At 47.7% G+C, this 14,474-nt stretch overlaps 1 protein-coding gene across 2 annotated transcripts in view; it reads right to left on the reverse strand.

The window, feature by feature from the left end:
* The window catches only part of PARP3 (poly(ADP-ribose) polymerase family member 3), a 42,436-nt gene that overhangs the window by 10,870 nt on the left and 17,092 nt on the right, over positions 1–14,474 (reverse strand). The window contains exons 1-6 of one of the 2 annotated variants that reach the window (XM_077451492.1): positions 14,149–14,301; positions 8,349–8,576; positions 6,910–7,047; positions 4,779–4,979; positions 2,543–2,669; positions 29–252 (exon numbers count right to left, since the gene is read on the reverse strand). In XM_077451492.1, coding sequence (XP_077307618.1) covers positions 29–252; positions 2,543–2,669; positions 4,779–4,979; positions 6,910–7,047; positions 8,349–8,561 — 903 coding nt within the window. In that variant the 5' untranslated portion in view covers positions 8,562–8,576; positions 14,149–14,301. Of the gene's footprint in view, positions 1–28; positions 253–2,542; positions 2,670–4,778; positions 4,980–6,909; positions 7,048–8,348; positions 8,577–14,148; positions 14,302–14,474 lie in introns of those variants that run through there. The other variant, XM_077451491.1, reaches the window with a different exon arrangement.

Raw genomic sequence — 14,474 nt, forward strand, 5'->3', positions numbered from 1 at the left:
GCCTGTATAAAAACATAAATTCCGGTACCAGTAGCATGTCCTTCTTGGCTTGCAGGACCTCCAGGCTGTCGATAATGGGGGGTGTCTGGCGCCCGAAGTTGTGTGGAATGATTGTGTAGAAGCGGGAGGACAGGTCGCTCAGCTCCGGCTTTTTGGCTTTTCTGTCCAGCGCGGCCTGCAGGTTCTCCAGAGCGTCAAACCCCTTCGCTATCTGCGCCTTGCTCAGCTTCCCCAGCGGCATCTTCTTTATGTCTGCGGCGCAGAAGAGGTCACCTTTATTTCAGCATTGATATCCAACTATAGAGCTAGTCTATGAAGGCAAGTTTGCTTTGTCATCTTGTGCTCCTTATATTTAAAGTGGTTGTAAACCCTTACAACCAACTTTGACCTACAGGTAACCCTAGATTAAGGCTTACCTGCAGGTCCAAGAAATATCTCCTAAACCTACACGGTTTTCGGAGGTATTTACCGAAAGACAGGCACCACTGTCTACGGCGCATGCGACGTAGACAGCGGTGCGCAGGCGCACTGAGCGCGCCACAGTCAATGGTGATATGCCGCAAGTGGCGGCTCCCGTGCGCATGCGCAGGAGTGACGTCATTGTGGCTTCGCCGAATGACAGCGGCGGAGCAGCGAGACCCACCGAGAAGATGGAGGCTCCGGACTACAGGGGACAGCGGTGACTTCGCTGGCTCCTGTGTCAGGTAAGTGACACATAATGGACTACTATGTGATGCGATGCGATGCGATGCATAGTAGTCCATTATGCTTTACCTTTGCAGAGAATGAAAGAGGAAGTAAACTCATCAGGGTTTACTTCCTCTTTAAGGATTTTATTACCAACAGAAGGCGATGGAGCCAGCTCTTACTCTAGATCAGGGATCTCCAAACTACGGCCCTCCAGCTGTTGCGGAACTACACGTCCCATGAGGCATTGTAAAACTCTGACATTCACAGGCATGATGGAAATTATAGTCCCTGAGCAACAGGAGGGCCATAGTTTGGAGAGCCCTGCTCTAGACTTATATATATGCTGTATGGTCAAAGGTTATTTAGCCTGACCATCACACTAACTTCCTCTTCAAATTGATGGAGTTCAGGTTCCTCCAGTGAAGAGTCTTCTTAATAGTCCATTATACAAAGAGATTGCAGACAATGTCGCTCTTCCAACCTTGTGGTAACAGTTTGGTGAAGACCCTTTTCTGTTCCACCAGGACTGTCCCCTGTGTACAAAGCCAGCTCCATAAAGACATGGCGTGACCAGTTGTTTGGTGTGGAGGTCGTGCACAGAGCCCTGACCTCATCCCTACTGAATACCTTTGGGATGAATTTGGAAGGTCAATGGTGAGCCAGGTCTTCTCATCCAACATCAGTACCTGACCTCACAAATGCTCTTTTGGATAATAAGGGTTCTAGCCTTCCCCAGCCTTGTCTGGGGAAGGGCCTTCTCAGTTCTAGCATAATTGGAAGCCAGCTCTTTAAAGACATAGTTTGATGGGGTTGGTGTGGAGAAATTGGATTATCCTGCACACAGCCCTGACCATAAACCTTACTGAACACCTTTGGGATGAATTGGTACACTGATGGTGAGCCAGGTCTTCTCATCCAACATCAGTACCTGACCTCACTAATGGGCACAAATCATGGTAAGCAATATCTGAAGAGTGGAGCCGGCTCCATGAAGACATGGTTTGACCAGTTTGGTTTGGAGGAACTCGAGTGTCCTGACCTCGAACCTACCTAACAAATTTGGGATGACTTGGAACACCAATGGTGAGGCAAAGTTTTTTTTTTTTTGGTTCCCAATGTGAGAGTCAGGTCTTCTCATCAAACATCACTACCTGGCCTTATAAATGGCCACAAATTCCCACCGACACCCTCCAAAATCCAAATAGCCACAAAGTGGGAGCAACTGCATATTAATTGCTATGGGATGGGGTGGGGGGGGGGGGGAACTGAATATTAATGATGATGGGGGAGGGGGCAAACTCTTTAATATGAAGTTGATCCCTGTGGTCATTGATAATGACTATGATTGGAGGGAGGGGGTTTTATAGACACAAAGGGGGTCAACTTTATATTAATTGCCATGGGGTAAGGGGAGCAATTCCTCATTAATGACCCAGGGGGATGGGCAACTCTATTTTGAAGGCCATGAGGGGTGGGGACGACTCCATATTAAAGACTATTCCTCCCATTTCCTCTCTAGGTTGAGTGTTGTTCAAAAAAAAAAAAAGAAAAACAAAAAACCAAAAAAAGAAACACACCACACACAGGAGTGGTCTGGGCAAATGACACTAGATAAAGCGAAGGATGTGATCCTCAGCTCCATCTAGTGGTTATAATGTGGCATTTCCTTTAGTCATTATGCGAGAAGAACATTTGACCTGGAGAGAAAATAGGAGAACATTTGATTTTGCCCACGGAAAAAAATAAAAAAAAAGTACCAGTAGTCCTTCTAGAGGAAACGCGATGCAATTCTTTTATAAATACACCCCTAGCTGTTTGCTTCATATGGATTGGTCATTCCGTCTCTCTTTACCCAGATTCATGGTCTGCATGGCCTCCTTGAACATGTCGCTGCTGAAGATCAGTGTCATGAGATCCTGGGTGGGTTTGTCCAGGGAACATGCCTTCACCTTCTTTGACGCGCCGTCCACTGTGTCCACCTGGGGGGGGGGGGGGGGGATATATATACACACCTCAGCCGTCAGTATAAAATAAATGAGGTTGTATACATTCAACAAATCAATGATCAAACCCTTCATCCTGCACCCAAATATAGTCCCCACTCGGCTATGATTGGTTCTCAACTCTAGAAAAAATTTGCTAGGTGGTAGATCTTTTGGCGGTGGAGATGTTGTATGTCTCTTCTGCCAAAAAAACAGAACAAAAAAACAAAAAAAACAAAAAAAAAAAAACCTACTTCCCCTTGCTCTCGCAATTTTTTTTAATGCCCGTAAGGCAACGCAGCTCCTTTATCACGTGACCTCTGTGATTGGCCCTCAAAGGAGTCGCATGATTGGGAACCCATCCCGCTGGCTCTTGGCGACAGCTCAGTCAATGTGCTAGGAGCGTTCAACGAGTACACTCTCAGCATACAACGTTAGGCTACCGCGGACACCAGGGCCGTCTTTAAACGCAAGGCAAATGGGGCAGCCGCCCCTGACCCAGTCATTGTCGTGGGGGCCCAAAAGCAGTTGCCCCGTCAGCCTGCACTGCCCGCAAATAGTTCAATAAGTGGATCCGGGAGGGGCCCAACAAAATGTTTGCCCAGGGTCCAGTCAATATTAAAGATGGCCCTGGTGGACGCATTTGTTAGCAGTAATTACAGTGCCACTGCCTGCCTCCTCTTGCTCCATTACCCCAATCTATTCACTCTGACCCCTGCTGGTCAAAAGCGGCCATTTTAAAAAATATATAAATTGGCGGACGGCTTTTTTTTTTTCTTTGGTCTTTCCTGCACGCCCACTTGCACCTCATCCCACACATCCATGTACCTTCAACAGACGTAGCATCATACGGTGCAGGATGAGGTGCGAATGCCATGCTCCTTATCTCACGCATACACGGTGCAACATTACACTCACCTTAAGATCTCATAATTTTAAGAAAAATATACTGGGAAGGCACTGGGGACATGGCGTAGCCTTCCCAGGGTGCATCTATGAGGACCTGGCTACATCACCAGTGCCTCAAGAAAGGCATGAAGTAAGCTAGTTTAAAGTGGTTGTAAACCCTTACAATCCACTTTGACCTACAGGTAAGCCTAGATTAAGGCTTACCTGTAGGTCCAAGAAATATCTCCTAAACCTATACGGTTTAGGAGATATTTGCCCAAAGACGGGCACCGCTGTCTACGGCGCATGCGCCGTAGACAGCGGCGCGCAGGTGCACTGAGCGTGGCATCGTCGATGACGGAGATGCCGCGCAATGCCACGCGTCTCGGCTGCCGTGCCCATGTGCGGGAGTGACGTCATCGCTGCTCCGGCGAATCACAGCGCCGGAGCAGTGAGACCCACGGAGACCCACCAAGAAGATGGACGCTCGGAACTACAGGGGACAGCGGTGACTTCGCTGGCTCCTGTGTCAGGTAAGTGACACATAATGGGCTACTATGCGATGCGATGCATAGTAGTCCATTATGCTTTGTCTTTGCAGGGATTGAAAGAGGAAGTAAACTCATCAGGGTTTACTTCCTCTTTAAGTGTTTTAACTCAGCTCAGTGTTTTTTTTGTTGTTTTTGTTTTGTTTTTTAGTGATAGGTCTACTGTAACATTCTTGTCCCTACTTTGGAAACCCCCAAAAATATATATTTTTTGAAAGGGGTTGTAGAGGGGTGGGAAGACCTAAAAACTTCCAGAGATATACAGATTTTACTTCTCCCTGTGACCCAGTTGGGGAGATTTTTCCTCACTTCCTGTCCCTGTGACACAGGACAAGAAATAAGTAGGGGAGGTTGCCATCAGGACAGGAAGGTGCAGTCAAAACCATTGGGCAAAGTTCTAACCCTTCCACCATCAATTTTTGCCTCCCCGCCAGAAAAAAACTTAAAATTTCCTGTCCTAACAGCAAGGGAAACAATTCAAATATAAATATATGTGAATTTGTTCATTTTTCAATTGGTCGCGGGATCCAAACACCCCTACCAGATCCCTGACCTCCAGTGTTGTTAGGTGACATCCTCAAGGACTTGCCCGGGGCTGCCGACTGGACCACAAAGAAGTGGCTAGTGACCAATAATCCCAACAGTTTATGACAATTCTAAGTCCACCTACCTTGACCATGGCCTCTCCGTTTTCCTCCTCCTCATCGTCATGCTCCACCTCGATCATGGTGTATTTTTCCGGCGTGCGCTGTGGAAATTTCTCACGATCCGACCAGTTGTTCTTCGTCTTATCCTTAAACTTCTTCTCAAAATCCTTCTTGGCAGATGCTACATCTGTGAAATAACTCGTCTTGTTCTGGCCGACCTCCCCCTGTAATGAGAGGGAGTATTCTGGTCAATTGACAGGTCAGGAGCAGTTTTTGGAGGATGGTCACCTGACCGGGGGGGGGGGGGGGAATTCAGCTCCCTAACTGCTCACCTTTACAGGGAGGCTTATGATAGGCAACTATAGGGCCAAAGGTTTGAGGACACCTGACCATCATAGCTAGATGTGCTTGTTGAAACCCAACTGAGGGTAGGTACAGGGCACTAGACCCAAGTTTTTCTTAGAAATATCAGAAGATCTTTAGTTGGGACTAAAACATGACCTTGGTTTGGCAGCTCCTCACAAACAGGAGGGTTCCCAATCAAGGGGGGGGGGGGGGGGGTCACCAAGCTTGAGTAGCCAAAGTATATTCAAACCAGAAGTAGCGACAAACACGTGATGAGAGTCCAGGTATGTACTTCATTGGTCTATAAATGATTAAAGTGCAACCACTGAAACACATTGGCTCTTTGTGGTTAACCTTTTGCCATTTGTGGATCAATAAAGTCTATATTTGGACTCTCCTGTGTTTGGGACTCTTTGCGATTTGAATATATAGACGAGCTTGTTGGACATCCCAATTCAAAATCATGGCCATTATTATGGAGTTGATCCCTCTTTGCAGCTACAACATCCTCCTACTCCCCTGGGAAAGCTTTTCACAAGATTTTGGAATGTGTTTGTGGAAAATTGTGCCCATTTGTGAGGTCAGGTGCTAATGTTGAATGAGAAGACTCGGCTCGTCAACACCTTCCAATCCATCCCAAAGGTGTTCAGTAAAGGTTGAGGGCAGGGATCTGTGCAGGACACTCAATTTTTCTCCAAACCAAACTGGTCAAGCCTTGACAAGATTTTGGAAGGTGCCTGGGGGAATTTGTGCCCATTTGGGAGGTCAGATACTGATGTTGGATGAGAAGAACTGACCCACAAGTGGCATTTCAATTTTTCCCAAAAATGATTAGTAGGGTTGCGATCAGGGCTCTGTGAAGGACACAAGTTCCTCCACACCAAATTGGTCAAACCAAGTCCTTACGGAGCTAGTCAAACCACGTCTTGATGAAGCTGGTCCAAATTGGTCAAACCACGTCTTGATGAAGCTGGTCAAACCACGCCTTGATGAAGCTGGTCCAAATTGGTCAAACCAAGTCCTTATTGAGCTGGTTAAACCACACCCTTATGGAGCTGGTCAAACCGCGCCTTTACGGAGCTGGTCAAACCGCGCCTTTACGAAGCTGGTCAAACCGCGCCTTTACGGAGCTGGTCAAACCGCGCCCTTACGGAGCTGGTCAAACCGCGCCCTTACGGAGCTGGTCAAACCGCGCCCTTACGGAGCTGGTCAAACCGCGCCCTTACGGAGCTGGTCAAACCGCGCCCTTACGGAGCTGGTCAAACCGCGCCCTTACGGAGCTGGTCAAACCGCTCCCTTACGGAGCTGGTCAAACCGCTCCCTTACGGAGCTGGTCAAACCGCGCCCTTACGGAGCTGGTCAAACCGCGCCCTTACGGAGCTGGTTAAACCGCGCCCTTACGGAGCTGGTTAAACCGCGCCCTTACGGAGCAGGTTTTGTGCACCTGAACACAATAATTTAGAAGGGTGTCCACAAACATCTAATCTTAGATTGTATGTCTATGGGCATGTTGTGGGTTCCCTGTGACCTCTGAAGGCTCTCCCGTCTGATGTTTGGGAGCAAATATTGGCTTTCCAAAATTGACTTTTCCATCTGATATTACCCCTCTAAGGTAAGGCCAGGGAGCTCCATTTACCCTCCATGGCTGCAATTAGTATGATGCCACTGTTGACCTGTTTTTGGAAGAGGAGACTCCAAGGCTGCCATCCCTAAGCTTGCTGCTTTACTCTGTGCAGGACACTCAAAATTTTCCCACCAAACTGGCCAGGCCATGTCTTCATGTAGTTTGCTTGCTTTTGCAGTACTCACCACGCGGCCCCAGCGATTCCAGGTGACGTATTGGGGTGGTTTACCGGCAGCCCAATGAAGAAGTTGGATGATGTAGAATTTATTGTTGTTGTGCCCGATGTTGGTTTGGTTCAGCATGCAGTCATAGTCCTCAAACACCTGAAATAAGGACCAAAAACGTGCAAAGTTAGGTGCAGGATGATGGTCGTGATCGTGATCTGTCTCCATTGCATAGGGAAGAACAGAGGCTCACTGTCATTAGCATGTTGGTGGGGGTGAAGAGTTGAACTAGGATAAAACTTTAGTGGCACTTTTTTGTCTTAGTAGGGGGTGCCTATGTGAATACTCACATCTGATTGGGGGAGGGGTGTCTGTACTGTTGTACTGGGGGGGGGGGAACTGTCCTGAGGGGTCTGTACTGGGGGCTCTATTGTACTGGGAGCTCTATTGTACTGGAGGGTGACTGTCCTGAGGGGTCTGTACTGGGGGCTCTATTATACTGGGGGTGACTGTACTGAGGGGTCTATACTGGGGAGGGAGTTCTGTACTGGGGGGGGGGGGGTGACTGTCCTGAAGGGTCTATATGGGGGGGGGGGGGTGACTGTCCTGAGGGGTCTGTACTGGGGGCTCTATTATACTGGGGGTGGCTGTCCTGAGGGGTCTGTACTGGGGGGGGGGGGGGGGGGTAACTGTCCTGAGGGGTCTGTACTTGGGAGGGAGTTCTGTACTGGGGGGGGGTGACTGTCCTGAGGAGTCTGTACTGGGGGGTGACTGTACTGAGTGGTCTATACTGGGGAGGGAGTTCTGTACTGGGGGTGACTGTCCTGAGAGGTCTGTACTGGGGGCTCCATTGTACTGGGGAGGGTGACTTTCCTGAGGAGTCTGTACTGGGGGGGGGGGGGGTGACTGTCCTGAGGGGTCTGTACTGGGGGGGGGGGGGTGACTGTCCTGAGGGGTCTGTACTGGGGGGGGGGGGGGGTGACTGTCCTGAGGGGTCTGTACTGGGTGCTCTATTGTACTAGCACGTGACTGTACTGAGGGGTCTATACTAGGGAGGAAGTTCTGTACTGGGGGGGAGACTTCCTGAAGGGTCTATATTGGGGGGGGGGGGGTGACTGTCTTGAGAGGTCTGTACTGGGGGCTCTATTGTACTAGGGGGTGACTGTACGGAGTGGTCTATACTGGGGGGGACGGGGGGAGTTCTGTACTGGGGGTGACTGTCCTGAGGGGTCTGTACTGAGGGGGGGGTGACTGTCCTGAGGCGTCTGTACTGGGGGCTCCATTGTACTGGGGAGGGTGACTGTCCTGAGGAATGTGTACTGGGGGCTCCATTGTACTGGGGAGGGTGACTGTCCTGAAGGGTCTGTACTTGGGAGGGGGAGCTGCTCTGCATCACTGAAAAGGATTATTCTTTGTTTATATAAACAAACCGGGGAATGTGCACCCAGCACGTCACTCACCTCGTATCCGGCACATTTGGTCAGCATACATGCCGAGTCCACCTTGGCCTTCCCTTTCTTCCCAGAAGCAGCTTTCAATGCCTGTACAGCGCTCTGGAAGCGGTCGGGGGGCGGTGCCTGAATCTCCTCCTCCTTGATTTCTTCTTTGACTTTTGCCTTCTTGCCTTTCCCGGTGCTCTTGGCCTGGGTCGCTGCCCTCCTCTTGGGAGCCATCTTTGTATATTGTCTCTGCAACCAGAAAAGGGGGAATGACAAACTCTAAACAAATCATTGATTATAGATTGTCCTGCATTTACTTATTTTCCTAATTTACCAATGCAAAAATAAATAAATAAAAGAAAGAGGGGTCAAGAAATGAGAACGACAACTAAGGCCTCATGCACACGAGACGCAGTTAAACGCGCGTTCAGATGCAGTTGGACAGTTTTTTCAACTGCACCTGAACTCATTCAATGTTATCCTATGTGTCCATGCACACAGTCTCGTTTTTTTTCCGTTTATATGCAGTTGCGTTTAATCTCGTTTTTCCAGAAGCAAAAAAATGCGTTCAGAAACAAAAATTTCTGCGTTTCAGACGCAAAACGCGGCAAAACGCGGTAAAAGGCGGCAAAACGCCGCTACCGCGTTTAGCCGCGTTTGCGTTTATATGCGTTTTTAAAGGTGACCTTTTTTTTTTACATTAAAAATCTCAAAAATGATTGCAAATGATGAAAAACCATTAGAAAAATATTTTAAACAATTGCAATTGCAAGTGGACAATCCACAACTTGTGGCAAGTGACGTGGCAAGTGGACAATCCACAACTTGTGACAAGTGACATGGCAGGTGGCAAGTGATGTGGCAAGTGGACAATCCACAACTTGTGGCAAGTGACGTGGCAGGTGAAGTGGCAAGTGACGTGGAAAGTGGACAATAGACAACTTGTGGCAGGTGACGTGGCAAGTGACCTGGCAGGTGACGCGGCAAGTGACTTGGCAGGTGACGTGGCAAGTGGAAAGTCAACAACTTGTGGCAGGTGATGGGGCAAGTGATGTGGCAAGTGGACAATCCACTTGTGGCAGGGGATGTGGCAAGTGACGTGGCGAGTGGACAATCCACAACTTGTGTCAGGTGACGTGGCAAGTGGACAATGCACAACTTGTGGCAGGTGATGTGGCAAGTGATGTGGCAAGTGGACAATCCACTTGTGGCAGGTGACGTGGCAGGGGACGTGGCAAGGGACGTGGCAAGTGGACAATCCACAACTTGTGGCAGGTGATGTGGCTGGTGACGTGGCAAGTGGACAATCCACATCTTGTGGCAGGTGACGTGACAGGTGACGTGGAAAGTGGTGTGGCAAGTGGACAATCCACAACTTGTGGCAGGTGATGTGGCTGGTGACGTGGTAAGTGGACAATCCACAACTTGTGGCAGATGGCATGGCAGGTGACGTGGAAAGTGGACAATCCACATCTTGTGGCAAGTGACGTGGCAGGTGATGTGGCAAGTGACGTGGCAAGTGGACAATCCACAACTTGTGGCAGGTGATGTGGCAAGTGATGTGGCAGGTGATGTGACAAGTGGACAATCCACATCTTGTGGCAAGTGACGTGGCAGCTGACGTGGCAAGTGACGTGGCAGGTGACGTGGCAAGTGACATGGCAAGTGGACAATCCACATCTCGTGGCAAGTGACGTGGCAGGTGATGTGGCAAGTGACGTGGCAAGTGGACAATCCACAACTTGTGGCAGGTGACGTGGCAGGTGATGTGGCAAGTGACGTGGCAGCTGACGTGGCAAGTGGACAATCCAAAACTTGTGGCAGGTGACGTGGCAAGTGACGTGGCAGGTGACGTGGCAAGTGATGTGGCAAGTGGACAATCCACAGCTTGTGGCAAGTGACGTGGCAAGTGGACAATCCACAACTTGTGGCAGGGGACGTGGCAGGTGACGTGGCAAGTGAACAATCCACAACTTGTGGCAGGTGACGTGGCAAGTGACGTGGCAGGTGAAGTGGCAAGTGACGCGGCAAGTAGACAATCCACAACTTGTGGCAGGTGATGTGGCAAGTGACGTGGCAGGTGATGTGGCAAGTCACGTGGCAAGTGGACAATCCACAACTTGTGGCAGGTGATGTGGCTGGTGACGTGGCATGTGGACAATCCACAGCTTGTGGCAGGTGGCATGGCAGATGACGTGGAAAGTGGACAATCCACATCTCGTGGCAAGTGACGTGGCAGCTGACGTGGAAAGTGACGTGGCAAGTGGACAATCCAAAACTTGTGGCAGGTGACGTGGCAAGTGACGTGGCAGGTGACGTGGCAAGTGGACAATCCACAGCTTGTGACAAGTGACGTGGCAAGTGGACAATCCACAACTTGTGGCAGGTGACATGGCAGGTGACGTGGCAAGTGAACAATCCACAACTTGTGGCAGGTGACGTGGCAAGTGACGTGGCAGGTGATGTGGCAAGTGACGCGGCAAGTAGACAATCCACAACTTGTGGCAGGTGATGTGGCTGGTGACGTGGCAAGTGGACAATCCACAGCTTGTGGCAGGTGGCATGGCAGATGACGTGGAAAGTGGACAATCCACATCTCGTGGCAAGTGACGTGGCAGGTGATGTGGCAAGTGACGTGGCAAGTGGACAATCCACAATTTGTGGCAGGTGACGTGGCAGTTGATGTGGCAAGTGGACAATCCCCAACTTGTGGCAAGTGACGTGGCAAGTGGACAATCCACAACTTGTGGCAGGTGCCGTGGCAAGTGACACAGCAAATGCAAGTGTACAACTGCTCTCTATGCTGCTGCTGCTCACTCTGATCAAAATAGCAGAAATAGTTAAAAAAAATGCTTTGAGAGCTTGGGGAGGGTCTACATGATGTTATCTTTATAAACGCGTTTAAACGCAAACGCGTCTAAACGCGTCTAAACGCGGCATGCAAACGCGGCAAAACGCGCGTTTCTAAACGCGCGTTTCAGCTTTTTTTTAACAGAGGTTTCATCTGCTTCTCGTGTGCATGAGGCCTAAGTTTAATACTTGGTGCAGGAGCAGTCAACACGTTTCAGGGGCTCCCCAGTCCCCCTTCATCAGAGCTTGTGGTGCAGAATAAAAAAAAAGACTAAAAAAGCAGAGGGGACTGGGATGAAATGGTTAAAAAGAATGTAATAAACATGTGAAGGGGGCTTGTTCAGGGCAGCAGACAAACAACGCTTTCTTTTGGTGATATTGTCTGGAAAAAAAAAAAATCATTGAATTTTTTTCTGCAATCCATGGACAAAAAATATGAAACAAGGTTAAAGAAAAAAAAAATATATATATATTTTTCCGACTTTGATCAGCGTTTGTTTAAAGAGAATAGTGCTACTGTAGATACAAAGTATACATTATATTCTGTTATTTGTCCGGTTTGAAATGATACTAAAATTAGGATTCTGACACAAAGCAACGCAAAGTTATTTTCAAATTAAATAAAAAGGGGTCCCCCCCCCCCCAATGTTGAATCTTTGTTAATTTTTAAGTGTTGTATCAAAAAAAAAAAAAAAAAGAAGAAAAGAAAAGAAAAATGGCTAAATGTTTAAATATCAATGTTTATAAAAAAAATTTTAATAAAAAAAAAAAAAAAAAAAAAAAATAGGAAAATAAAATAGTAGAAGACGGAAAAGACGGAAAACGGAGAAGGTGAATTAAAAGTTAATAAGAGCTGATTAGGGTAAACTAAATAAGTTTATGGGGGGGGGGGGGGGGGGTTAAATAGCAACGGATTTTATTGAAAAAAATATAATTTTTATACTTCTCAGGTTGAGTTATCTGATATAATTTTCAGATGCAAGCTCCTACCTTTGATCTGCAGATGAACAGAGTAAATAAAAAAATAACAATGTTTGTATCTCTCTATCTCCCTTCTGATCAATGTTTATAAACAACGTTACTTTGTATCTCCCGCCTGATTACTATTATTATTATTATTTATACAGAATTTATATATTGCCAACAGTTTACGCAATGTTTTACAATATAATAGGGAGAAAGTACAGTTAACAATAAAATACAAGAGGATCACTTTTTATAAACAATGTTACTTTATATCTATATATTATTATTATATTACTATCTATATATTATCTATTATTATCTATATCTCTCTCTATCTCCAGTCTGATCAATGTTTATAAACAATATTTCATTGTATCTCTCTGTTTCCTATCTTATTAATGTTTATAGACAACATGTTACTTTGTATCCATCTCCTGTCTTACACAGTGTTTATAAACACCGTTCAGTATGTTTTAACAGCTGCAACTTCTTTATAGCTGGAAATTGCTGGCAAGTGCAAGGGAGAGCAGCATCGGGGAGAAGGACACGACTTCTACCTGCAGTATGTGTATGTCAATAAAGTATTTAAGTATGTAGCATGTGTAGTGTCAACAACTGGCTAAAGTAGAACTCCAGGCAAACTGCTAAATACACACTTGAAATACATATACCCCAAATATTTATCTGTCATATGACTGTGATTAACGAACCCTTTTCCGAGAGCACAGCAGAACTGGGGACCTCACTTACCTTTACTACATCCATTACAGCTTGGTCACCATCCTGCACCCCAACCCTTGACTAGAGAAAGGGGAAGCGGCACACGGATGACATCATCACTCTTCTTCATTTTATTATAAGCATGTGCAAACCGTAATTGACCTCACCTGGCAAAACAGGTGCTCCTGGCTCCTCCCCACCCAGTTGAGTGCCCCCCATAGCAAGCAGCTTGCTATGGAGGGCACATATGCAGGCTAACTCCTGAGCCAGGCTGTGTGCGTCTATTGACATAGACAGCAGGATTCAGCCCTGCCCCCCAGCTCCCTTGTCAATGGCAGTGATTGACAGCAGCAGGAGCCAATGGCTTTTACTGCTGTGTCTTAGCCAATGAGCAGGGAGAGAGCAGACAGAGCCTCTGTTCTCATGCACACCGCTGGATTGAGATGGGGCTCGGGTAAGTATTGGGGGGGGCAGAGGGGGAACTGCATAGAATGCATTAAGGTAAAAAAAACTTATGCTTTTAGAATCACTTTAAATGAACCCCAGATGATCCTGCCATGAAGCTCTTTGCTATAGGGTGACAATGTTCTGTCCCTCAATCTGTGCTCCTGCATTGTCTCCCCGTCACATGGGCTTCTGATGGAGAAGGTGGCCGTTTCAGCACAAAGGAAACCCTCCCTGAGAAATGCAACATGGTTGTTGCTCCATTATACAATACCATCATCACCCCCAGGTCGGTCTGTCTGCCCCACCAGCCCTGCACTTACCCTTGAAGACCGGGGGGGGGGGGGGGGGGGGTGCGGGGGGGACCAAAGTGTCAGGCACGCCTGGATGACATACAGCACCAAGCCGGATAGGAGGAAGGAGAATGGAAGCCTGTGCTTCTCCTCTTGGCCAATAGGGTCTCAGGAACTGCTTCCTAATTGGCCCGGGAGGAGAATCAGGAAGACAATAGCAAATATTAATTGGCTATTGTCACACAAGTGGGTGCAGTGCTCTGCGCCCCAAGCCCACCCCTTTTGAAGCCAATTAGGGCCTCCGGCTTTAATCACGTGCTTTAAAAAAAAAAAAAACCCATTGGAATCCATACGTCCGGCGCCACTGCATGTGGCCATTGCTGGAGTGAGTGCATCTAGAAATGAAGTGGCTGCAAAGAGGCCCGGGGGGAGGGAGATCAGCAGCACTGAGGTGTAACAACGGATGAAAGCAAGAATTATCATTTATAAAAATGCAATTGTTCACGATACACACAGAGCAATCTGAGCGTCTTCCTGTTAGGGATTACCTCTACTTTAAATAATGTTTTTTATCTGTATCGATAGTATTTCTTGTCTTGTGGATCGGTTAGGAGCGTCTCTCTCTCTGAACTCAGATCTGCGGTTTGCTCTCTGGGTGTGTCCGGGGAGTTTTGTTCTCAGCTCTATGGCAACACAGAGAATGCCCGATAGACATCCTCCCCATATGTGACCTGTTATAATTACTGACGTCAAGATGTCATCATCCGACACCAGAGCAGAAATGTCCGTTTGTTATCGGTTTAAATTCTTTAAATATCTGCAACAGAGACCGCCGTGTGCAAAAAAAAAAAAAAAAAACACATTGTGAGGTTTA

Source organism: Lithobates pipiens, unplaced genomic scaffold (genome assembly GCF_037356315.1).
Source record: "Lithobates pipiens isolate NorthernLeopardFrog02 unplaced genomic scaffold, aLitPip1_a1.2 Scaffold_23, whole genome shotgun sequence".
NCBI classification, from domain to species: domain Eukaryota; kingdom Metazoa; phylum Chordata; class Amphibia; order Anura; family Ranidae; genus Lithobates; species Lithobates pipiens.